At 37.0% G+C, this 27629-nt stretch overlaps 1 protein-coding gene across 3 annotated transcripts in view; it reads left to right on the top strand.

The window, feature by feature from the left end:
- Nucleotides 1-27629, top strand: part of Col14a1 (collagen type XIV alpha 1 chain) — a 198976-nt gene that overhangs the window by 95414 nt on the left and 75933 nt on the right. For all 3 annotated transcript variants that reach the window (XM_026393869.2, XM_026393868.2, XM_026393870.2), the window contains exons 22-32: nucleotides 2614-2766; nucleotides 5364-5480; nucleotides 12916-13062; nucleotides 16575-16631; nucleotides 19747-19886; nucleotides 20486-20609; nucleotides 20807-20950; nucleotides 21803-21967; nucleotides 22531-22569; nucleotides 22778-22916; nucleotides 26426-26568. In XM_026393869.2, the coding sequence (XP_026249654.2) occupies nucleotides 2614-2766; nucleotides 5364-5480; nucleotides 12916-13062; nucleotides 16575-16631; nucleotides 19747-19886; nucleotides 20486-20609; nucleotides 20807-20950; nucleotides 21803-21967; nucleotides 22531-22569; nucleotides 22778-22916; nucleotides 26426-26568 (1368 nt within the window). The remainder of the gene's footprint in view (nucleotides 1-2613; nucleotides 2767-5363; nucleotides 5481-12915; nucleotides 13063-16574; nucleotides 16632-19746; nucleotides 19887-20485; nucleotides 20610-20806; nucleotides 20951-21802; nucleotides 21968-22530; nucleotides 22570-22777; nucleotides 22917-26425; nucleotides 26569-27629) is intronic.

Below are 27629 nucleotides of genomic sequence, written 5' to 3'. Positions count from 1 at the left end.
CAACTTCTCATTCTGGAAACTAGGGAGATAAAACTCACCAAAGCAGAAAGATGCTTTTACAGCAGCCCTGTAGTTCAATGCCCAAGGAGACCCTACTCCTCTGCCTTCTACATCATTATATCTTAAAGGCAGGAGAAAGATGTAAATAGGGGGTAACTGTGCCCTTGGCCCGTATGCCTGTGAAGAGGAGACCATATGGACTGCAACTCAGAGTATCATCTCCCTATATTTATCGTGCTCATGGATGTTTAAACTGGAAACTGAAAGCCTATTATAAACATTTTTGCAATTTTCTAGACCTGGCTTTCAGAACTCTGGTTGGTCAACAGAGTTTCTACAATTATTCTTAATTTGGCATGAAAATTTTAAAAACATTTTTTGAGCCATTACAAAATGCTTTCTGCCTTTGAAAATTCCATTAGTCTTAATCTAATGATAAGATGAACCTGAGATGTTGTTCTTGTCCCTGTATCAATTTTTAGCCTCTTCTGTTATGTCCAATTAATTTTCCAGGAGTGGTTGTCATGGTGCCCATACAAATAAAATGGTCTCACCTCCAGTTTCTCCAGACAAACACCTTTGTGAACCATGACAAATAAAATAGAAAGGATAGAGCATTGGTGCACTGGCCTGCTGCATATTGAGTCTTTGGAACCCATTATCTATAAATTTGTCTGCTTTTTATTTTGTCTCTTTGCTTTAGGACTGAAGGTTATGTTAATTTGCAAGATATCTTTGCCCAAGTTCTTTTGATTATTTTACAAATATTTATCAATTTTTTCTGAGTACCAATAGCTTTGGTTTTGAGTGGTGGTTCCCAAAATTGATGCAATATGCCCCCAATCGGGACATTTTGGATCATCACAACTTGGGGGCATGGGGGATATGCTACTGGCATGTAGAAAGTACTGCTAAACATTCTACCACTCACAGTGGTAATAAAGAAGCATCCAGCCCAAGTGTCAATAGTGCTGAGGTTAAGAAATCCTGTCCAGGCCCAGTGGGAGAATTGTATGTGGCCATTTGCCCTGCACATATGGAGCAAGGGAAAATAGCTACTGATTGAACACATACAAACAAATACATGAATATATTGTTGGAAAGGGGGCTTCTGGAGGAACATGATGAGTATTTCAGGAACTTTCTCTAACTCAGAGCTCTTAGAGAATGGGCACATATGGAAAGATGCTGCACATAATAAATTTGTGTAAAACTTATCAAAGAATGCTTTTAATGTGAAATCAAAGACACCAGCCAGAAACTGAGTTGAGACAGAGTTGAAGTTATAAAGGCCTGCAGCCAGCTGATCAAGGGCCTTGGGATAAAAGCTTCATCTGTCCAATATTAAAAATTTAGAATCTGTAAAACATTGCTTTAATTATTCCATTATTGATGATTTTTCAAGTACAGTTTTCAAAAAAGTTTTGATTTTTCTATTTAAAATAAAAAGTTATTGATGTTTTAGCATGTCCTCAGAATAGATTTTTTTTTTTTTTTTGGTAATCTTACTACATCTTCCAGTTCCCCCAAGATATAAATTCAATTGTAGTTCACCCATGCAAATTATTCACTCTAATAAGTTAACATGTGGTAACTCAAACGCAACATCTTTCCTATAAAAGATGTGAATGAAGTGACTGATCTAGCTGCCAGAGATTGCTTATTGTCTGAAGGAATAGGTGATGGGAGATTTTACTAAAACAGAAAACTGTGGGTATTTTTAACTTAATAGATTAAGGTTTCAGTTTGGATAAAGCTGAAATATCTTGGTATATTGGTTCTATTAGTGTGTTCAAACATAAGGCCCAGACAATGTTGAGGGTTTATTTTTCCCCTTAACATCACTATTATATGAATTACTGGATAATGTTCATTAATACAAGCAATGTAGCTAAAATCAGGATCTCAAAAATTGTTCTTATTTTCTCCCAGTCCATAATATTTCCATGTTGGGAAAATTGAATTTGTATGAGAAGTTAGATAATTTAACCAATCAGGTATTAAGAATTATTTGCTATCTAAGTGAATTTAAATAATGTACTCTTAAAAACCATGGCCCTATCTTATTTTTTAACATAAAAGTAGTTTTTATGCTGCCAAGTAAATTTGAATAATGATTAAAAAAAAAATCCTACAAGGGGTAGATAAAACTGTAGCATCTACTTTCACAGCTAGTCTCCCATGTGGCCAGGTCTGGTCTGGTGTGCAGGACAAAATATGCTGTTCCTTCCAGTTGGATGCTTGCTGAGGATGGAGCTGGGAAAATTGATAATGTTTTCTTTAATTGGGCAAGTACCTCAAATGTCTGTTCCAACAGAGTGGCTCCTAATAGGGTGGAAGATGGATTGTGAGGTGGGATAACTTGTTTGAGTAAGCACAAAGGGAAAAATGGTAATGGGAAAAAGACAAGGTGCCTAAAAATGATCTCCAGGCTGGTGGTCAGGTACGGGTGTTAGAGCTGGATGTTCTAGGTTCAGAGTCTCAGCCCTGCTCTCTGCTTGCTGGACAATCCTGGGCAACTGAAAAGCAGCTGACTGAGTCCAGTTTGCTCCAAGAATTCTTGCATTTTTGCACATTCTGTCATAGCTGAAAGATATGCTCCTTCTCCTTCAGTTCCTGGCCCAACCCTGGAGACTTTTGTGGGCGCTGACATTAACACCATTCTTATCACCAACCTCCTCAGTGGAATGGACTACAACGTGAAGATATTCGCCTCCCAGGCCGCAGGCCTCAGCGAGGACGCGCTGACAGGCCTGGTGAAAACACGTAAGACTGATGTCCGTCCCCTTGCCCCAGTTCCGTGTAGGGTTCTGCTGCTGGGAACCCAAGCCCTGCTTCAGCGTGGCAGTTGCTTTCTCTCCCTGCCCCCCTCCGTGTTGTCCTTTCTGGATGGTGTTTCCTGGAAGGAGAGGTGTGCTCTTTCCTCAGGGGAGTTCCCAGGCCAGCTTGGCAGGCGGGATGTCAGCACCTGGCTTTCAAACTGGCTCCACCATCTCGGATAGGATTTCCTTCTGGAAAGTCTTTTGCTGGCATTTCTCAAAATAAGTGAAATTTTCCAAACAGCAAGTAACCAGGCCTGGCTAGTGCCAGTCAGAGTTGGGCCAGGGGAAATTTGCCTTTTTTTAAAAACCGTTCTCCTTCCAGCCTCTGACCCCCACCCATACGCCATCTATTAAAAGTATATGACACTCCACTCTACGAACTTCTTTCTCTTTTATGGGGTTTTATGCTGTCTGCGCACTGTCTGGGACTTCTCATTGGCACACAGCACCACAGACACCCATGGAATATGCAGTATTTTCCAAATTCCAGCATGGACCTTCCATAGTCCTCAAGTGTGTTATACCTCCACACCATCTGTGGAATAGATTTCTTTACATCAACTTACAGTTTTTGACCTAAATACTTTTCAAAATCCATATAATTTACTCTAAACAGATTTTCACTCTAAACAGATATTATTTTAAATAGCACATTAAAAGTAATACAGAAATGATCATCATAAAAACACTTCCACTGTGATAATATAACCTGAGTGCTATTAAACAGTACCTGCGTATTCTTGAGAATGGGTGGTCATGGTAGCATCAAAAGAATAACCCTTGGGTGTGCTGCTTGTTAGCTATGGCCTTGGGCACATTACCCACCTTCTCTGAGTCTAAGCTCTCTCAACTCTACAAGGAAGATAGACAATATCAGACAACAAAGAGCCTCTACTCAACTAGACCCCAGCCATCCTGGATTTCATAGAGGACTTCCCTTCCTTAAAGGGGGTTTCCTTAATTCTCCTTTGTGGAATATCTTGAGGTCTTAAAAGTTAGATGCTGAATAAGTTCAATCTCAGTCAGTCTCTGTATTTGACTGGTCTGGGAAGGCTTTGGTCTGTGGTTCTGACCTTGAACTTGGCTGCTGAAGTGACACTATTCTGGGCCCTGACATAAACCTCAATGTATTTCCGTGTGGCTCTATGCCAGCACCCACTATCCCTCCTTCAGCTCATGTCAGATCTGCTGTGCATCTTCCCATCTCTCTCTTCTCTCTCCTTCTCCTGGTTGACTTTCCTCTTTGGATTACACTTCTTCAGTCTCTGATATTTTTCTTTCTGGCCTCTCTCCCTATCCTTTCTTCTCTCATTCTGTCCTCCTTTCTCTGCCTCCGTCTCTTTTCTTTTCTTTCCCCACTCTCTCAATAAACACTGAACATTCCAAACATTTTGTAAAAAACTTGGAGTGTTAAAGTTTCATATATTCTTATCATTAATGTAAAAAAATAGGCTAATTATTTATTGTCTTTCTCCTTAACAACAGCAACAACAAACCTCACATAATGGCACATAAGTAAATTTAATGTTTTTTTTTTTTAAATTTAGTATAGAAACCATTATTAATTTCCTTTTGTTGTACATGAGAGAAGTAGTTTAATTTGGTTTAGAAAAAACTTCCTTCTCTGCTGTAAGAGTAAGAAACAATCTACAGATAGAAATTATGTTTTATTTTATGAGTTACCTAAAAGATGGAGAAGTCAGAGAAAATTATATGGATGGAAACAGTCTAAGACCATTATGAAAGTAGATAGTATTAAAATTTTCTGGGGTTTTTTTGCTTGTTTTTGTGTTTGAATCTGAATGATAAACCCCAGATGCCTACTCTTATCTTATCCTAGAGAAACAGTATTTTTATATTGCTTGTCAAAATAATCACTTTTGCATATTAGTGTTCTAAGATTAATACAAACTATGTGTTTTAAGCTATTTGCACTATAAATTCTTTCATTTTAAAAATTTCAAAAATGTGTTCTTTCTCATTCATTCACATTTTGTTTTGCTTTTATTTTTGATTGGCAAAGAATCACTACCCATGTTTACGGCGTGCAATGCAATGTTTCAATACTAGCATGCATGGTAAAGATCAAATCAGGGTAATTAGCATATCCATAACTTTAAATTTCATTTTTTTGTGGTGATAACATTCAAAATCCTCTCATAACTATTTTGAAATATGCAATGCATTTTTATTAACTCTGGCCACCCTTCCTACTGTGCACATACTAGATTTATTCCTCCAATCTAACTGTAACTTAGTCCCTGTGGACCAAGCTCTGCCCATTGCTCTTCATCTCTCCAGTCTCTGCTACCCACCCCTCTCCTCTCTGCTTCTATAAGATCGACTTTGTCAGATTCCACATATGAGTGAGATCACAATGAAATACTATTCAGCTTTTAACAATGATAAAATCCTGGGACTGGATTTCCCACCTCAGTGTGGAGCTTGGCATAAGAATTTTTACTACAAATGTCTTCAGACTTGGGGACATTTGTGGCCACATCTTCAGTGTGACCCATTTATCTTTCCATTTCCTCATAGTGTTCTTGGGTGTGACCAATCTCCAAGTCAGCCAGATTGAAATGACCAGCTTGTGTGCTCGATGGGAGGTGCATCGTCATGCCACGGCCTACAGGATAGTTCTAGAACCCCTCCAGGGTGAGTACAGCCCATCACGCATGCTGTCCTTGAGTCCTTGTGAACTTGGTTCCATGAAGATCACTGTGAGCAGCACACAAGTTACGGGAGACAATAGCCCTCTTGAAGGACAATTGTGTGATGGTCAGCCATGCAGTACGTTGAGCCAGACTGACCAGCACATTGTCACGTGTCCTCCCCCGACCTCCATTTTTCTCAGCTCTCCGTGGGTACAAGGCCAGTGCTGATCTGTGTCAATCGGGTATACACATTGGATCAACACACTCTCTTTCTGAAGGTGCAGTGTGTCCATGTTGCCACAAACAAGTTCTTCAGCACCACAGTTCTGAAGGATAACAGTGATATGGAACTTAACCCAAAAGTTGAAACACTAGAAACCTTCCTTCCTCACCCTTAGAAATAATGACAAGAGCCAAGTGCAGTGGTGCATGCCTGTAATCCCAGCTGCTCAGGAGGCTGAGGCAGGAGGGTCTTGAGTTAAAAGCCAGCCCCAGCAATGGGGAGGCACGAAGCAATTCAGTGAGACCCTGTCTCTAAATAAAATACAAAATAGGGCTGGGGATGTGGCTCAGTGGTTAAATGCTAACCATCCGTGGTTAGCCCCTGCCAAAAATATAAATACTGACAAGAGCAACAAAAGTCTGATTCCCCAAAACTGAATGGCAAGGGCTGTTATTCCTCTTTTCGTGGAATTAGCATGGATGGCATTCAAAAATGAAATAAAATGATAACAATTACTTTGATTTGTAAAAACATTAGAAATGTCTTGTTATTTTGTGGGGGATTATAGGAGACATTAGAGAATCCCAAAGGAAAAAAAAATTATGTTCCACCCTTGATAGCAAAGTTGTTAAAAAGCTAGCCTGTTCTTTGTAGACAAATGAGTCAATTTGTTCAGGTCCAGATAAGACTGGGTTTACTAGCCCATATCTCTCACTATAATGACATTCAAAAATCCACAATTTGCACTTTTGAGCCAATCCATAAAGGGAAAAACAGTTTAGGAGAGCCCTGAGACCATTTCGAAATATAAAATACAAGCTGAAGCAAGAAGAACATTCTAGAAGAATTTCCTGCCAGTCTCAGCCCAGATATTGTCTCAATAGCTTTGTTGTGCCACCACTTCCTTGATTCCATGTGTCTAAGCCTGACTCTGGCTCCACATATGGGAGTGGTTTAATATGGAATAAACAGTGAGGAAAGAAAGGAGAAGACAAGAATTTTGTGATGTGTTAAATCTGATTTATGGGATGCTTAGCCAAAAGTAGATGAAAGATATAAAACTATTTGAGGAACAACTACAAAATTACGAACCATATTTTATTTATCTTTATATGTCACTTTCAATATGGAAGGGTAGTGTTTATTAGGCTTTTAAAAAATACTAAGCAGGGCTGGAGATGTGGCTCAAGCGGTAGCGCGCTCGCCTGGCATGCATGTGGCCCGGGTTCGATCCTCAGCACCACATACAAACAGAGATGTTGTGTCTGCCGAAAAAATAAATATTAAAATTCTCTCTCTCTCTTTAAAAAAAAATACTAAGCATATAATCACAATCTCAAACTATCCTTTAATAATTTTCTCATTTTACATAATTTAAGAAGTTGGAATGGAGGAAACATAATGCCTGTAGATATTCATAGTCGTTCATCAAAATTTTAACTCTATAGATTGATTGAGAAATATACGTATTGAAACTAGCTCTGTAAATGGAATTGGTAAGATCTGAACATATTTTTTATTCAGTGATTTTAATGTGGCGTATTTGCAAGCAGCATTGTGATTCTTTATCAGAGCACATGATTAATGTGTGTGATACTGTTGATCTGGTAATCCAAGCCCGCAATAATTTATTTCTAGAGCCAAGATCTTTGCTGGCTAAAAGCTGAGTTCGTATATGTACTGTTTTAATCTTCCAGTTAAGTCAGCTTGTGCACCCTCAATATCATGTTCAGGCTGCCAGAGAACTTTCAGCTGAGCCACTATAGTCTCAATTAAACAAGAGTGTGCAAAAGTCCTGTTCAGTTTACTTCTCTGCAACATTTATAGCTGAGAGATTTATGAGCAAAATTAGCCTGTGCCTCATTCTCCCAGTTGTCTAACTAAATATTATTTATCAGCAACAGATCGTAATCGACAGCTTCAAAGAGGAACGTTGGTGGGGGTGTGAACATGGGGGTGGCAGTAGGGAACATGTAAATATGTTAATGTATATGATTTAGATCAAGGAATTGTCTTTCTGCTTGGGAGTGGGGCAGAATTAGGCTGAGCTTCTTTACATGGCAGAGAAATGTGATGACCATACTGATTCACTATCTCTGGAGGACTTGTGGAGAGATGTCCCTTCTTCTAAGGGCATGAAAGTCCCACGGCCCAGGAGTTAACAGCTCTGGGATGCCTTGCATTGACTCCATGTGCTGCCTCTGTAGAGATCTCTACTCTTCTACCCCAGCCAAAGGAGATACCAGGGGTAAATGGGACCCGGTTCCTTCACGTGTTGAAGAAAATCGTTTGCCCCAGGTTGACCTATTTCTGAATGTCTCAGACAGCTTTCTTCAACTTAATGGATAAATTTTTCCCATGGCCTGATCATGTGCAATTTTTTTCTGACATGAAGTCAGTATAGACAGGTGTCTGCTATAACCACAACTGCTGGTCAGCTCTTTTCTCTGGGCTTCCATTTGTCTAAAAGTGACTTGATTTGAAGTCATTAACTGAGGCAATTACCTGTACATTGCTTTTGTGAATAAAGTTTGCAGGCTGTATCATTCACATTTGTTAATTTTATTTATGGAAACCTAGATAAGAGGAACTTAAACCAAAAGTTCAAATTATTGGTTTCTATGTTGAGAGGACTGGAAGTATCCAATTCCAGGCATGTCTATATCTAGGCATTCAGAGTCACCAAGAAGAAGTCTTTCTTAAATTTTTTAATTTGTTCTTTTTAGATATACATGAGAGTAGAATGTATTTTGACATATTATACATGGAGTATAACTTATATGAATTAGGATCCCATTCTTGTGGTTGAACATGAGGTAAAGTCTTGCTCCATCCTCTGCTCTGTTCTGCTCTTCTCTGCCTTCATTCTCCGCCAGGCTCTGTGTGGGCCCCAGTAAGATCCAGAATGACATCTTCTCAAATTCTCTTTCTCAATATTTCCAACAGAAGTCCAGGAACTGAGTCATATTGGCCTGGTGTGGGTCACATGCCCCAAATCTGTCATTGAGTTCACAGGCATGAAATAAACTGACTTGGTTGGTCCTGGTTGCTTTCCACCCTGTGTATCTGGTGGTGGTAGCAAAGAGGGGTGGAGTGGAATTTAGTCCTCTCCAACTCATACAGACCAAGAGTGGGCAGGAATAGATCCAAAGAAAGGAAGATTAAATGCAAGACAGGCAGAAACCACAGATGTCCTCTACTTATGTAAATATTAAAGCTTTTTTAGGGCCGAGAGGAAAAAGAAAAGATTACCAGAAAGACTAGGTCCTCCTAGGAGGGACTGGAATACAAGCTGCCAATCATCTACTTGCCAAATTCAATTTTAGATTTTGGGGCAATTCTAGGACAGAACAAAGTGAAAGGCCTTTAATTGGATTTGTTAACTCAGAACCCCATGAGAAACCCTATTAATTTGGTGGGTGATCTGGGGCTCTGTCCCTCTCTCCATCTGTTTTTGAGTTGACTTGGCACCTAGGGTTGGATATAGCATTTCCCTTCAAATTTATGTATTATATGCTACAAAGGCTCAAATACTGTGTTCCCTACCTAATCCCCACAACTTGGTGAACTTCTTTGTAGTTTGCTCTGAAAAGAGTTCAGAAGATATTCTACTGGTATTCTTTTTTTTTTTTGTGGTGCTGGGGGTTAAACCCAGGGCCTTGTGCATGCTAGGCAAGCACTCTACCAAATGAGCTATATCCCCCACCCTATGTATTTCCTTTTAAAGTACTGAAATGTCAATTTTGTAATAGCATCCACTAACAAGGATAGAGAGTTCATAAATGGAGAACCTGTCTTTCCAAGACCAGATCCCCCGCCCCCACCAAAAAAAAATCATATGGAACAAAACCATTCTCAATACTTTTTTGAAACAGTGATATTATGATTTGGGAACTTTTGAAAGTTTTTGAAATTGTTGAAATGGTGACATTATGATTTGGGAACTTCTGAAAGTTTTTGAAATGGTGACATTATGATCCGGAAACTGTATTTGAGGGACTTGGGGAGTGGCAGTATTCATATCATCAAGTTCCAACGTACATTCTGAATATCCTTCATGGTTCTCAGAAACTAGTCTTGTTACATTTGGGGGAGTTGGTGGCATCAGTATCAAAAGGATGATCATTCAGAGAAAGTATTTATCCCTGCTTCCTAGAAAAGAATAGACAAATATAGACAGATTTTTCAATGTTCGAAAAAATTGACTTAATGTTTTTGACATAGGGGTTGAAGAAATTAGTCATCATTTGATCAGTTTAGGTTTTATTTTCCTTTAAAGAAAAGCCACTGGACTTGAACTGCACATGCCAAAAGCAACATGGATACAGCTCTGTTCACGGAGCCCCTCTTTGTTAGTATTGGGAATCAAACTGATATTATTCGCCATTGATTTTATAATGTCTGTTTCAGTTTTCCAGTGGCTTATGGGTTTATTATTTTTAGCAATAAAGCCCATTCATGTTCTATTTTCAAAGGTCTTTCAAGTATCTATAAGAAATAGGAAATGGCAGAAAAGCACATTTCTAGAATTGATTCCCTGGAGAATTCTTAGAAAACTTTTGTGGACATAGATTAATATAATCCAGTGTATGCACTGTTTGTATTATGGGTGGCTCACAGAGGCCTCCAGAAAGCTCCAAAAGGTGCTTAAGGATAAGAAAGAAAGAGTTATTGTGAGTTTCCAAGCCTGGGAACCACAGGCTGAACTTGGACTTCAGCAAAGCAGAGTACTGGATTTTCTAAATTTTGCTTACTATCAAATTTCCTTCACAGTAATAATATAATCTCATAAACACCTTAACAGTTTTTATTTCGTCATTTATATAATATTAAAAAAATGAGCAGGGCAGACAATATTTCATTATAAACAAATTAATAAAGGGTATATTATAAAATTTTCTGAAAATCTTTAATCATAATATATAAGAATAAGTTTGAATTTCCATTATGAAATGGATTTAATGTAATCAGATTTTTAAAGGTCAGGATTTTTCCATAGACAAAATTTAAAATGACATATATCATGTTTATTCTGATATATACATATTGAAGTACACAGGTGTTTTGTTCCAATATCTGTACATTAAAATATAGGTGGAAGTTTATCTAGTATTATACTTTCTGAACAAAAATTATTTGACATTTTCACAATTTGCACTTAAAGCAGCTAGTCTGTGTTTAGATAAATTCTTTTGCAAATAACATTTTTGAGGAGTGGATATTTCTTTTTAACCATTAAATATGTGTAATGTGTTTAGTCAATGTGGTTTTGATGGTATTTTTTAAATTCTTGAAAATAAAGCTTTATAAGGCATCAATTAAACACTATGTATCAAAAGAGCATTCTAGAATTGGGTGTGGTGGCACACACCTATAATCCCAGGGACTTAGGAGGTGTGAGGCAGGAGGATCCCAAGTTTGAGGGCAGCTTGAGCAATTTAGGGAGGCTCCAAGCAACTTAGTGAAAACCTATCTCAACATTAAAAAAAATTTAAAAAGCTTGGGATATGATTCATTAGTAAAAGCACCTCTGGATTAAATCCCTAGTTTTTTTTAAAAAAAATTGTTTTTGAGGGAAACTTGAGTAATTGCTCTTTCATGGTAGCAGTGATTCTTCCTGTCAGCTAGTTATCTATTATGGTCAAATATAAACACTCTATGCCTAGAAGAAACTGTATGTGAAACTTTACAGTAATTGGAACCACCAGAGTAAACCATGTCCAAATGAGTGATAAAACCCCGAGTCATGAGGCCCCACCACCTGATCTCCAGCTGTTGTATTTGCACATTTAACATGCACTCAGAGGCTCTCATGAGGGTTTCATTGTGAAAAAAACGATCCATTTAATTTACATTATTTTATGATACTTTAGTGGTAATGAAAACAACACCCTCTGACACTGGATTTTAGAGTACTGAATGCAGATCTCATTTCTACTGAGTTATGGACTGGACAAATGACTAACTTTTCTGGCCTCCAATTTCTTGTCTTTAGATTGGGGATAATTATAAATATTGTAAGGATCAAATGAGTTAATACAGATAAAATTCTTAGAATATTGCTTAGCACATGATCAGCACTCATTAACTGTTGCCTATGTTTATCTTTGTGGTTGCTCTTATCATTAATACCAATACCTGGCTTGATGGGCCCTCAAGGAATGAACATAACAATCACACTTCCGCAAGCTCAGGACCCAAGGGCCAACACTGATTCTTCCAGGACAGGCATAGCAATTTTGCTGTAGGTGTGGGAAAGAAGAAAGGTGCTAACGGTTAACTGGGCCTCGAGTTCTTTGTGCCTCATGGTGGAGAAGGCAGTAGAGGTGCCATGAGGTGAAGTTGGCTGCGGCTGGACTCCTTGGTAGAATCAAAAGGACCTGGTAACCAGCAGGTGGGAGGCATCTCTACAGTATGTTTGGCCTTAAGCCACTTAAGTCCCATGTCCTGTTTCTTCAACTATGATTTTAAAAGAATAGAAAAGATTTTCAGAGTGCATACAGGGAGTTTGGAGAGGCCCCTCAGAATTCTACTTTATGATGGAAAGAAATCATGGATGTTCATTAAAAATCAAGACTACGAGAGAGGAAACTGGGCAGTCTGGGGTCTCCTTGGTTTTCCACTTTCTGCTTCCAGATCTTGCTAATATTTTAGGCAGCTTTGGATAAGGCTTTTGAGAGCCTGGAAGCCCACCACCCTAGAACTTTATATTTCTAACTCCATTTCTCACATCTTGGCTAAATGTATTATTGCCTAGAAGGACATCCTATTGAATGATAATAAGTTATAAGGAGTTAAAAGTATGTGTCCTTTGACGTCATTTTATGATCAATTACTTATCTGAAGAATCATGTTGGAAAAAAGTGAGTTCAGATTTTAAGCAAATGAATATATTCATATCCACCGCCCCCTGCAGCAGATCAATTAAATCATATGCAATGTATTCATATAATTATGTATATTAATAGTTCTACATTCACTAGAGGGCTGACCTCAGGGATCTTTTAAGCTTTATTTTTATACATATAAAGTGTGACTTTTGAAATAATGTATATATAAAACCTTTAGAAAAATATTTAATACTTCACACAAGTGCAATTAATGCTGTATATATTTGATATCGTGCATATTAAACATTATAGAAGTGAATAATCTACTCATGGCTTTCTAAAAAAATTTATATGTGTATGTTTTGCTTTGTTTTTTATTATAGATACCCAAAAGCAAGAATCTACTGTAGGAGGAGGTACAAACAGGCATTGCTTCTATGGACTCCAGCCCGATTCGGAGTATAAAATCAGTGTTTACACCAAGCTCCAGGAGATGGAGGGACCAAGTGTGAGCATAGTGGAAAAAACACGTAAGTCTGGTGGCCTCTTTTCTGATTCCCCTCACATTATTCTAGCATTCTGTTTTGGATCTAAAACTTTGCTCCATTTAGAAAAATATAAGCTGTCGCTGCCCAGGAATATATGTAATCCAAGTTTTGCTCCTTTTTTCTAACTCCAGAATTCTTTGCCTATGGCCCACTGATGTCATCAGTATTTTCTTTTCTTCCATTCTCCATATATGTGTCCACAAGGGACTGTAAAGCCACTTGATGGCAAAGTGCTTGAAACAATGACCTACATTGTGATCCTGACCCATTTGTGGTGTGTGGAGTGGGAAATGAAGTTTTAAGGACTGGGTCCTGACATTAAAACAATGCCACGTTACCCTGCCATGAGGGTGGGAATAGAGCCAAGATGTTCCAACTGGTTGACCCTAGAGTTATTGCTTGCTTAAGAGGATATTGTGCTTTTTTTCAAGTTGGCAGTAGATCTGATGCACCGAAGGGAAAGGAAATGTATAAAATTAAACAAAGCACTTTTTACATGTTCCAAAGGAGGGTGTCAACCTCTTGGAATGACTTTTAATAAAAGATTCCTGACCTGGAGGCCCCAAACATTAAAATAGTTTCAATTTTAATTAATTCTAGGGGACACCTGTGTGTTTAACTCAGTATCTTAACTTGGTGGGAGATGGGCTTTTGTGGTATCCCACCCATGTTTAGATTTTTCAGCCTCTCTGACCTGCAGAAAGAAATCATTATGAGTGTATAATGTTAACAAAACAGAGGTGAAAATATAATTAATTGGATCATCTAATTTTCTTTGTATATAGACTTTATTTCATAACACTGATATAATAACATTATCTATTACATGTTCATTTTTGAGGAGTAATTTATATATCATAAAACATAAGGGACATTTTAAGTGTACAATTCAGTGATTTTTTAAAAAATACATTCAAAGAGTTGTGTAACCATTATTACAATCCAATTTTAGAAGGATTCTATCAACCCAATAAATCTACTTTATTTTATTATATATTTGTCTTTTGTGGGCATTTCACATAAAGGAAAATATATAATAGGTAATCTTTTACATCTGACATCTTTCACTTAGCATATATCTTTGAGACTTATTCATGTCATAGAATTTATCAGCAGTTTTGTTGCTGATTAGAGTCTCATTTTACAGACAAAGATAACTTAATTTTTAAATTAATAAGGCTTTGATATTGCACAAGACTTAAAGTCAAACAGGTTTGATTGGGTCTCTTTTTCTGCCCTTTAGTAAGACTCGAGACCTTGGCGATTCAATACCTCTAAGTTGATTTGGCTGGTCAGTAAAGTTAAATATCTACTCTCTTAACTCCAGTGTTGGCAGGAAAGATCCAATAAAAGAGTACCTATTAAAGAGCTTTTCCACCTGTATCTCAGTGTACAAGAACTTTTGATCATTACCATACTTATCTGTTTGGAAGTCACAAACTGACTGCCATTGTGATAGATCTCACTATCAGATAGGTTTTCTTTTTTGAAAACCCAGAACATCTTATAGCAGAGGACCCATGTATCCTTATGGTGCTAATCTGCTGGAACCAATTAACTCCTGTCTCTAGTGAAGGTTTGTAAGCTAAGTTCTTTATCATTTTAATTGCTCTCTTGACCTCTAAAAACATTTCAGTTTGGGATCCCTGATCTATGTCAACATCCCCTAACCTTAATCCCATGACTGTTAGCTATCAACCTAGGGTTAATGCCAATTTGGATAGCTCGTTTGATATAAATGTTTTCCTGATGTTGGAGACATCTGTCTCCTTGTAGTTTCTACCCATTGGCTTTAGTCCAGCCCTCTGAAGCAATGGAGACTGTGACTGTTCCTTCTACTATGTGACAGCCCTCACACACTTGAAGACAGCAGCCATATGTATGACACATATGGATTAAAGACATTTGTCACCAGTGCACTGTGATTCTTCTTATCCAAGAGGTTATTTGGCTGGATGTTCTGCCCAAATATCTATTGATCTGGCTACCATAACCTCTCATTGATTAGATTCTTGATTTGTTGACTAAATTTGGGATACGTCCCAAATTTTGACATTAAAAAGGGGAACATTTTAAAGATGATTTTCTATTTCCATAGATTTTAAGGTGCATAATTTTGGCTTTGGAAACATTTTTTTTTACAATCCTGTTTTTAATGATAAAATTTTTAATTTTTTTGTTATACTTGGAACTTTTTAGCTTAAAAAAACGTCTTGAAAAATAAGTGATGCATATATCCATAATTGCTTAATAGATGAGTATAAAATATATTGTCGATTTCTCTCTTTTACCAGTCTTCCTTTCTAGAAACACACATTTCTACAACTCTCATTTCCTCCTGATATTCTTAAATTCTGTTATTTTTTTTCACAAATGAGATCATTCCATGTTATTCTATGACTTGCATTATTTCATTTAATAATTAATCTTGGACATTTTTCCATATCAGTAATGTATGGTTGTTGCATTCCTTTAATGGCACATCATTTCATTGAAATAATTTTTATTTTACTGGATGTTAGAATTGGAAGACATCTTAAAATTCATATCTTCCAACCTTCCTGCCAATGAAGTAAATCCCTTTACAACATTTCAGGCAAATAGTCATTCTGCCAGAGCTTGAATCCTTCCAGTTATTTGTTACTTACTGTCTCTTGAGACTAGACACCCCCTTTGTGAATAGCTATGATTTTTAGAAGGTTCTCCCAAATATAAATTGGGATAATAAAAAGAATTACTCAGGTTTTCTTAAGTCTTTATGTCGGAAATAGAAATGAAGATATTATAAAATAATATTTTATGTTTACCTAAATGGCACCATGACTTTCAGGTACTTTGCCATAGGAGCTGTCATGAGTTGCTCCTCAAATCTTACATTTGTCCCTAGTACCTTAGCCAAACTGTACCCTCTGCATAGTATGTAGACTTCTCATCCCACGTCACCAGGTTGAAAAGATCTGAGCACATTCTAGCTTCTTGGTGTCTACATGTGGTCCTCAAAACTGAAGGACATTTTCCAGATTCAGACTGAGCAGAGTCCAGAGTGAATCAGATTCCACTAGGCACAAACATCATGAGGGAAACAGGGTGGGGATGGGGGAAAGTGCCATGGAATAAGAATTGATGGTCAGTCCTTAGACGGAATAGAAATGAAGTTAATTATATGTGTGAAAGCAGTCAAAGGCTAACTCTGAAACCGGTTGGCAGGATTCCTGCCTTAAATCAACAGGAGAACCACTTTGTAGTTGACAGTTTGATTGCATTGACTCCTGCTGGGTAAGCTGAATTGTGACAAAAATGGCCTTTTAAGCCTTTAGTCTGAGGTTGAGAGGATGGTTGGAGTCTGTTCACAGGCTGTGGCTGATTTATAGGAGACATTAAATTCTCAAAGACAGTTTTCAAAATCATTGATACCTCTGAAGAATGATTACCCTGCCACTCCCCATCTTCCATGCAGACGGGGTAACTGACTGATGTCCTTTCTTCCTCTACAGTGTCACTTCCCACTCCACCACCAACCTTTCCTCCAACCATTCCACCTGCAAAAGAAGGTAAGAGAATAATACAAGGGCAGTGTACTCCTGTTTAGGAGTTCTGCTTGTTTTATTTGTTCATTCATTTAAAAAAACCAAAGTATTAATGTGAGGTATTTATTATGATACTTGACTTTCTCCTTAATATAAATGATTATCAAACTATGATGTGACTTTCTTTTAAAATAACTACTTAGTAATAAATCATATACACAAAACGGAATTGCTTAATATGGATTTTGTGAAAAAGCAGTGATGATTGATTTGCTTCATTCCACTAATGAACATTTATTCCCTATGGTTAATTCTCCAAATAATAAGGCAGAATTGAACTCTGTTTATTTTCAGTATTATGAGAGAAATAGGTGCTTTCATGGGTAATTACCAATCAAGGATATGAGTTATACGATATTCTGTACTATGCTAACCCAGGAATGAGAACAATTAATATTTATGCAGGCTCATAAAGGGGGAAAAATTTGATCTACATTTGAAGAACAAGCTTGAGTGATAAATAATGGGATGAATAACACTTATGATCCAAGTGCTTAAAGTATTGGGGGAACTGTCAATTCTTTAATATGACACAGACAACAACAGTGGGTTTAGAGTAGGAAGTGGTTTGTGTGCCAGAACAAGGCATTGGGCTTTATCCCATATGAAATAGCATACCATGAGAAGTTTGCATACAGGAAGGGAGAGCTGATAAAAATCTTTGTTTAAAAAAGAGAACTTTGGTGGAATTGGGAGGATGAGCCAGAGGGAGGAAAGGAGAAAGAACATGTAATCAGAAGGTTGTATTCACCATTCATTTTAAAGTGCTGTAACCTGCCAGGAATATGTGAAAAATAAGTTGTTCCTGCTGTACAGGAGCTTAAAGTCAGTGGGGTTATATGCTGCACAGACTGAAAGAGTCAGGGGATTGAAGAGGCAATGAGCAACTCTAATAAATCTCACCACCTGTTCTGGCACAGCAGGCAGTCTTCTCTGAGCACCAACTTTGCAGCATCATTTTCCAAATGAGGTTATTTATGTAGGAGCAAAAATGTACAACTCAGGTCTTTCTGTGCATAAATTTTGTTGTCCTGCATCTTTTTTTTTTTTTTTTTTTTTTTTTTTTTTTTTTAATCCAGGGGCATTCAACCACTGAGCCATATCCCTAGTCTTTTTTTGGTATTTTATTTAGAGACAGGGTCTCACTGAGTTGCTTAGGGCCTCACTAAATTGCTGAGGCTGGCTTTGAATTTGCCATTTTCCTACCTCAGCCTTCCAAGCCACTGAGATTACAGGCATGTGCCACTACGCCCAGCTATCCTGCATCTTTTAATGTTGTTCTCTCTCCTGGAGATGGTTCTTTCTTTTCCATCTTCACATCTAACTTCTAATTTCAGTATCTATGATTATTCTGACTCTTGGAACTAAAGCTAGAATCCTAATAGATGATTTACTAATTAGGCAATACTGCTGTAGATACTACAGAATGTTCAGAGGTCAGAAAATCATTTTTACGTATAGCTGAACATGGATATCATTCAATAAGTAATCATAAATACTCCTGGAGATAAGTGATTAGGAAAGGTCTGTAGGAGTAAGAATTGACAAAGTAGAAACATTAATCTTGAATTTTCCAACATATGGTTTTAGTGGTAGAACTTTTTGCAAGTTGAATGTACTATTCATTTTAAGTTGTATTTGTCCTGAATATATTTAATTTAAAAGCCTATCAATTTTATTACTAAAGTAATACTGAACACTTATTAAACAAACATTGAAAAGTAGAAAAATGTTTTAAAAATTAAAAACATAATTTCCTATCCTTGAGATCATTTATTCATGAATTTTGATATATTTTCTTTCTTCAAGTAAATGTTTCATTAGCAAATTCTTAAATAGATTTTTTCCTTGTACTGGGAATGGAACTTAGGGGCACTCAACCACATCCCCAGCCCTTTTTTGTACTTTATTTGGAGTCAGAGTCTCACTGAGTTGCTTAGCACCTTGCTAAGTTGCTGAGGCTGGCTGATTTTGCTCTCATTTTGAAGGTGAAAATTAGCAAATATTGTGATTATCTCAACTTTAGATTCAAACTACAAATCTGTGAAATTTTGTAAATCACTGAATTCATGAGAGTGTATTAACTCACTTGGAGATGGTTTATTTTATACTATAAATAGCTGTCAGGGAGTAAAGTTGCACTTAATAAGATAGAAGAAACTGAATGTTTTTCTTTTAAATAAGGATAAGGACTTATTATCTCAGGATACTGTGTGCAACTGGCCTAACATTAAAAGACTTATATTTTTTAAGAGCAAATTGTTTATTGTTTACTTCATCATAAAACAGAGTGAACCACAATGAGCTACACTCATGAGGAATAGAGAAGCAGAGATGACCCAAACAGACTACGATTTCAAAACAGGACTTTGAAAAACTGCTTTTAATGGATTAGGTTTTTATTGGTATTGTGTAGGGGTTTTGCTTTTGTTTTTGCTTGTTTGAGTCTGTCAATATCCATGATACCTCCTGATAGTAGTTTCCCTTGCTAGTAGTGTTGTACATTTCTTGACATTTAGCAATGTGCAATAAAAGGGCATAGAAAGATTTTTTTGAACAAGGCTGAAATTAATGTTTGCTTATGGCCTCAATCCAATGTACACTGAACTGTAGATTAATCAGTTTCCATTGTATCAATGCCCTCCTTCTGTGCTTCAACATCTCCGAGGATAATTTACTGATTCAAGAAGTGGAGGTCAGAGTGAGAGGGATAGCATGCCTTCCTTCCAGTCAGTAGGCATGGACCATGTTTGCTCACAATTCTGTCTCTAAATCCTGTGTTTTCCTCTTTCCTCATTTTCATTCTTTGGTGCCAAGATTGGGGGACTTCTTTTCTCCCTGTTTCCACATGCCCAGTAGAAGCTTTTTGATTGTGAACAGCAACCTTGGCTATAACAGAGAAATGATGTGCAGAAACAATGATGAGCAAGAGAACAGAAGACGAACCTTGACAGGTTTAAACCTTTGCTTTGGGAACAAGCTTTAACTACCAAAGGACAGACCATTATCTTTTTTATTGGCTTAATAGCTGCTATATTTTCCTTTTATCTCTGATTCAAAATGTATTCTTGATCATCAGTCTGTAAATCTGCAAAGGCGGACCTGGTGTTGATGGTGGATGGGTCTTGGAGCATTGGAGACGACAATTTCAATAAGATCATCAACTTTTTGTATAGCACTGTTGCAGCCCTGGACAAGATTGGTGCAGATGGAACTCAGGTAGAGTTGATAGACTAACCACTCATTCATTTTATGCATTTAAAAATTATTTTTCAAGCTCTTACTGTGACTATTTGTCAGGGGATATGGGTAAGGAACTATAACAAGAAGATGCTAATCCTTAACAGCTATTGAATTCAGCAAATAAGACAGGGCAGAGAGTTCTTGTCAGGACATGTTTCTTTTGTATGCTAGGACAGAGTGTCTCCTTTAATGATACACACAATATTTTCCCTGCCCTTAGGACATTAAAATGTTGAAGGGAGCAGTTATGGCTGCACAGTACTCTAGATCAAAACATGGGATACTCATTTTTTTTGATTCAACAACATTTATAGTTTGCCTATAATTCCAGGGATTTGGGAGACCGAGGCAGGAGGATTACAAATTCAATCCCAGCCTCAGGAAGACAATTTAGCAAGACCCTGTCTTAAAGAAAAAAGAAATTTAAAAAGTAGGTCTTTGGTAATGCACCCCTAGGTACAGTCCCCAGTAACAAGAAAAAGAAAATTATAGATAATACCATGCTACTGTATGTGTTCTCTGACCAAGTGGAAGTCTACACGTGTGTAAAAAATGAATGCACCTTCTCTCTCTAGGTGGCCATGGTTCAATTCACTGATGACCCAAGAACAGAATTTAAACTAAATGCTTATAAAACCAAAGAGACTCTTCTAGATGCAATTAAACACATTTCATACAAAGGAGGAAATACAAAGACAGGTAAGACCAAAAAATGTCCAACTAAGGCTCAAAGTAATTAGCTATTGGTAACTACTGAAATGACTTTTTTGGCGGGGAGGGTATAAAATTTTTTTTTAAAACTTCTTTGATTTAAGAACTTTGTTCCTCCCCTTTTCCCTCTAACAAAACAAAAACAGGAAAGAGTGAAACTGAACAGTTGCCTTCCTTTGTTTCAGGAAAAGCAATTAAGTATGTTCGAGATACTCTATTTACTGTTGAGTCAGGTACAAGAAGAGGCATCCCAAAAGTTATTGTGGTTATAACGGATGGAAGGTCACAAGATGATGTAAACAAAATCTCCAGGGAGATGCAAGCAGATGGTAAGTTTTACCTGTATAACAAAAGTGGCCATGCCGATAATTATGTTAGGATTATTATTTACTAAATACAAATCTATAGGCTATATCAGTTTTACTTAAATATTTCCAACTCTTTATCAACTGGACGATGTGATTTTTAAAATATCTTCTGCTTTACAAATTTCAATTATACTATTTTACTAGAGAACATTTGTCATTGTCTCTAATACATTTATTACGTGCAGGATGCCCTGGATAAGGAGCTCCAATAAATAAGTGCAATATTGTGAAAGGACCATTGTAAAAGGCCAGGGAGGGAACTCATGACAGAAATTTCTCAGTCTCTTAATCTGTAAAATTGAGATTCTCACAGGACTATTGTCAAGATTCACTGGCATAAAATATGGCTGGCAGTTAGAAGTTAAATATTTATTTGCCAACTTTTGCATGATGACTGGTCTAGAACGGGTAGACTTATCATAGTTTCAACTTCTGAAGAAAACACTGAGATAAATTCAGTTTTTCTGTTTCAAATGTACCTCATCCCATAAATGTTAAGATAACCACTAAAAATATACAGCCATAAATATGTTGCTGAAATGGGAACTGTTTTGTTTTAAGTGCTAATTGGAGCATTGACCTTATTGAATTTCTTTAAAATGGAAAATTTCTTTAGGGGATGATGGAATGATTATCACATAATGAAATATGTGCATGCAGAATTCTGATGAACTGTAAAGAATAAATCATGTACCCCCCACTAGCCTTCCTAAATAAACATATTTTAAACATTTGGATCTTTGAACTCCTGTATTGCATCTTGTCTTTTGGGTAATTTCAAATAATAAAAAATCTGTTTTCCTTCTGCCACAGGTTATAACATTTTTGCAATTGGTGTGGCCGATGCAGATTACTCGGAGTTGGTTAGCATTGGCAGTAAGCCTAGTTCACGCCATGTCTTCTTTGTGGATGACTTTGACGCCTTTAAGAAAATTGAAGATGAATTAATTACTTTTGTCTGTGAGACTGCATCAGCAAGTTAGTTCTTTGGACTTTGTATACTTACTAATGTTGTTTAAGGTTTGAAATAAATATATAATACTGGTTAAGTAATGAGTGCCATCTTGAACTGAAGGAAATGTTAAATTCCAGAACTGTTTGTTATGGATTTTAAATTTTATGGTTTTGAACATATGGAAAAGCCTCCCCTCCCTTCTGTTTAGAGTTTTAGGTTGATAAAGATCTTCCTCAGGCAGATGAAAATCTGTGTTTAAAAGGCACTATAGGAAATAGTTTTCAAAAATGTGTCAATAAACTGCCAATGAGGGCAACACATTAGAAGTGAGACATCTTCCTACGCAAGCTTACAAGCACAGCCATCGATTTTAATGGACCTACAAGAAAGGAAAGAAACTGTGACTCTTTGGCTTTAAATGGGGGACTTTACAGCACTTTAGTCTTTACAAAACCAGAGAAAACCAGAGCCACATCTGATTTGGAGTCCTTTCACTTGCACTTCCAGAAAGGTTATGTTAGTTAGGGAAAGAGTATGTTTGGAAAATATCTAAGTTCAGTTTTATATTGCTTGTTTTGTTTTCCAGCCTGCCCAATGGTGCACAAGGATGGTGTTGATCTTGCAGGTATGCATTATCAAAATTTTTTAAAATGTAAATATATTAAATAACTCTCATTTGGGGTTTAGGTTTCTTGTTTTTGGATTTATTTTTTTAAGTCCTTAATAAACAAAACTTGAAATTTATAATTGTAAACCACTCATTTATAATTGTAAGCCACTCATTTTTATTCTCCCTCTCTTCTCTCTGGTTATCCCCCCCTCCTGCCTCCTAGGATTTAAGATGATGGAAATGTTTGGTTTGGTTGAAAAGGACTTCTCATCTGTGGAAGGGGTTTCTATGGAGCCTGGTACCTTCAATGTGTATCCATGTTACCAACTTCACAGAGATGCCCTGGTATCCCAGCCAACCAAGTATGTTTCCATTGCAAGAGGATAAAGCCAATCACATGCTTATTATAACTCAGAATGAAAATTATGTCAATTAGAAATGCCGTGATAATTCATGGTAGGATTTTTTTCATAAGGTTTTGAGCAGATGATGTTTACTTTTCTTTGTGTAAAAACATCTGACTCATGTATAATGCTTGCTGAAATTTAGCATTTACCCATCTGAGAAAATACATAAAATAGTTGATATTTACATAGCACAATATATGTAGCATATTTCTAAGTGTATATATATATATGCTAATTCACTCAAACCTCCAAACAACAATGAAGCAGATGCAAACACGATATTATTTTTACAAATGATGAAATGGAAGCACAAAGAAGCTAATGATGTGAGTGAAATCACATAGTGTAAGATTGATGCTGGACTCTGCACCCAGTATTCAGGCTCAAGAGCCCAAGCCCTGAACCATTGCATGATGGTGTCATGATTCAGATGGTGTCTATCCTTGAGAAGTTACAGCAGCAACTCTAGATCACTAAGAGTAATGTTCGGTTTATGTAAAAGCCACACTATCCAGCCTCTTTGCAGAAGGACTGGTACACGTAGGGATACGGGGCCATTTGCAGCAATTCAGCAGATTCCAGAGGTCCTTGAGGTTTTCTTTTAGGGATTCCTTGGATTAAGGGTTCATCCACTTCTCAAGATGACATATATTATTTAAATTCCAAATCAAGATCTTTTTTTTTTCAAAATGGCATTAGTATTTCATGTGAAACATTTTTTGACTGTTCAAATTTTGATATACTACATGCATGGACATCAAACAGTGGGAGAGATCACATTAGAGTATTAATTTTTTTCTTTCCCATTTATTTAAAATGTTTGCTTTTAAATTTTCTCCTAAGATATCCTTTGTTAAATCCTACTTTAGTACTATTCAAATTATTTTATTATATTCTATTATGGGGAATAATATTTGAAATAAGTAGACTTTTTCTACTAATCAAACATATTGATCATTATAGGAAAAAAGTTCCATTTTCTAAAAGATGTTAGAAATGACTTTGACCTATAGACTACATGTATTTTTAGATAAATCTAAAATCCAGTGCTCTTTTTGGGCAGGCTTTTTCCCCCCATATTCTCTAATGATGAATATTAAAATGAGTAGGACTTGGAAGCCTTGTGATGAATGAGAATTGCTAAAGAAAAATCCCTCTGCTGGTTCACTGAAATTACTCATCACTCAGCAAAGGCCTCCACATCCAATCATCAGTTCCCAGCACTTATCTCACTTGACTTGTCAGCACATGTATTAGTCAGCTGTATGTTGTTGGGACCAAAATACCCCACAAGAACAATGTAGAGGAGAGAAAGTTTATTTTGGCTCATAGTTTCAGAGGTTCGGTCCATAGATGGCCAACTCCATACCTCTGGGCCTGAGATAAGGCAGAATATTATGGAGAAAGGGCAAAGCAGAGAAAAGCTACTCCTGAGAGCCAGGAAGCAGAGGGCGGGGTGGGGGTAGGTACCAGGGACAAAATGTAAATCCCAAAGTTATGCTTCCACTGACCTATTCCCTCCAGTCACACCTGCTTACAATTATCACCTAGTTAATCCATCGGTAGATTAATCCACCAATTACATCACATCTCTCATAATCTAATCATTTCACCTCTGAGCATTCTTTTGAAAACTGATCCCCCTCTAGTACCAGCTTCATTTACTATTTTTCTTCTGTAATTAAATATAACTGTATCTAATTTCTTAGGAAAAAGGGCCTGACTCCTCTCTGTCATGTCCCACATCTAGTCTGCTAGGAAATCCTTGTGTTTGTACCTTCTCACAACCTCAATCTGGGTCACCACCATCTCCTCCTTGTCATTGCAGCAACCCCCTGATTGGTCCTCCTGCTTCTACCCTTGCCCTCTTTGTTTCTATTCTTCAAGTAGCAGTTAGAATGATGCTTTTAAAATGTCAAGTCAGATCATGTCACTCTAAATCGTCTGATTTCCTATTTCCCTTACAGAAAATATCAGAGCTCCTGACAAGCTTACAAGGCCCAACATTATCTGGGCTTTCATTTCCTGACTTTTTCAGTCTTCTCCAGTAACACTGGCCTCCTTCTTGTTCCAAAACACACTAGGTGCATCCCACCTTGGTGTCTTTCCATTGGCCATTCTCTCTCCATGAAATACCCTTCCTTCAATTACCTACCAGGCTAATTGTCTTGTTTCACTGTTGTGTTTGCTCAAATATAGTCTTTTCAATGAAGTTTTGCTTGACTTTAAACTTTTCAGTGAGCCAACCTTAATTCCTTTAGGGTTTATATCATTATATAATCCTTATCCAATAGCCCCAGTCTATATTAAGATGCTCTGTGTTTTTGTTTGGCTTCTAATGGAACTTATTACCTTCTAACATAGTGTATCATCCACCCTATTAGAATTTGAGTGCTACAAGTATAGTATTCTTTGTCAGTTTTATTCACTGATGAGATCATATCTGACATCTAGTAGGTAGGCAAATATTTATTGAAAAAATAAATGGATTAACTAATACATAAATAAATGAAGGAATGAAGCATTTCTTTCTTTCTCTGTAAACTTAGTTTTCATTTTTAAACTTGTGCTAAATCTCCACATATTCATAACTTCACTCATTCAGTTAATAACCATTATAGAGTTCCTATTGCATGCAGGGCTTTTTTTTCTTTTTTTGCTTAGGGGAAGATTAAAAGTAAATAAGTATGTGCTTAGTTGTTAGAGAGAAATGATTATATAAAGGGTTGGTTCTCCAGGAAGCAGATTCCAAGGAGGATATTGGTATGTAAGGTGATGAATGACAGAATGCTCTTGTGGAAAGGATCAGCAGAACACAGGACAGGGAAGCAGGAGGAGTCAAACTGTGAAGCAGAAATCTCAAGACACTTCTTTTTTTTTATTATTGGTTGCTCAAAACATTACAATGATCTTGACATATCATATCTCATACATTTGATTCAAGTGGGGTATGAATTCTTATTATTCCCATGTGTACAGATTGCAGGATCACATTGGTTATACATCCACGTTTATACCTACTGCCATACTAGTGTCTGTTGTATTCTGCTGCCTTTCTCAATATACTTCTTAGCTGACCACCCAGAGGAGTTCTGGACATGGGATGATCCTTCAGAGCTATCTCCCACTGGGATGTGAGGTTCCAGTCCTTATGTGGAAACTGGTCCGTGAAAAGAGATGCCTGTGTGTTAGTCAGCTTTTCATTGCTGTGATCAAAATACCTGACCAGAGCCACCTAGAGGAGGAAAGATTTATTTTGGCTCACAGTTTTAGAGGTCTCAGTCCATAGTCAGCTGATTCCATCAGAAGCAGCCATGGTGGACATGGTGGACATTCATGGATGTGGTGGGGGAGAGCTTCTTAGCTCGGGGCAGTGTGCATTATGAGGTGTATTCACTTGATAATCAGAGGGATGACCTTCTGAGGAAACATACAGTAAAACGTGATTCTCTTTACACCTTTAGGTATTTGCATCCAGAAGGATTGCCTTCTGATTACACAATCAGTTTTCTGTTCCGGATTCTTCCTGACACTCCAGAGGAACCATTTGCTCTTTGGGAGATTTTAAATAAAAATTCTGATCCCCTGGTTGGAATTATTTTAGACAGTAAGTATATGTATGTATCTAACTTTTGAGCATGCATGTGTGAATAATGTAGGTGGCATACCATCTTGCCTGCTTCATGTATATTGCAGAATAACTCAACTTGTGAAATGTATACTCAACAGTGAGTTAGGTAACAGTCGATTCATTCATTTATCTACTCATTCTTTCAGCAAATAGTTCTTGAGTTCCTATTTTGTGGAAGAATTAATTCTGAGATACAATACTGAGCAAGGTGAAGACAGTTTTAATTTAATTTTTTTCAGAAAAATTTTACTAAGATAGTAAAGACTATCTCAGGAGGAGCAAAGCTGATGGAGGGGCATTGAGAGAGGTGAGAATAGACATTCATTTTTGGACATGGATATGATAAATATGAAATGCCTATTAGGTATCCCAGAGTGGATGTCAGATGGGCAGTACATTTGGGGAGAATTCTGGGACAGAGATATATAAGCCATGATACTAGGTTAGAACATCAAGAAAGTGACTATAGAAAGAGAAGAGAATAGATATAGGAACTGGGAAACTCCACTGTTTTTAGGTTAGAGAGTTGAAGAGCAACTGGCGCAGGAATGTTACCTATATGATGATCATTTAATAGATGGTCGAGTTTTTGGTTAACAACACTCACTTTTCTAAGTCTTAAGAATAGAATGAATCTAGGGACCAAAGAATGGAGGGTATTGCTTAGTGTTAGTTAAAACATTGGATAAGGTGATAATTTTAGGCTTATTTCCAAATCATATTTCTTAGTGGACTTTTCAGTAAATGGAAAGGACTCAACAACTAAATAGGATATGGTAAAACCATTTTGCATGGACATTGAAATTAAGGGAAAGCTATAGATTATGAGGGTGTAAGTCACTAACTCTGTATATATCTTGCACTTAAAAACAAAGACGTCCCTTAACATTATGAAGGCTAGCTTGCCTCTTTGAAAGCAGAATAAAGAGTTAAATTGTAATGTGGGAATGTATTAGTGAGTAGTGCTTTACTTTATTTATTTAAAAATATTCCTTAAAGATCAGGAAGGTTTTTATGTGTTTGTTCATAATAAATGA

This window comes from Urocitellus parryii, chromosome 7 (genome assembly GCF_045843805.1).
Source record: "Urocitellus parryii isolate mUroPar1 chromosome 7, mUroPar1.hap1, whole genome shotgun sequence".
Taxonomy (NCBI): Eukaryota; Metazoa; Chordata; class Mammalia; order Rodentia; family Sciuridae; genus Urocitellus; species Urocitellus parryii.
The sequence above is the reverse complement of the archived record's forward strand: the minus strand, read 5'-3'. Positions and strand labels throughout refer to the sequence as shown.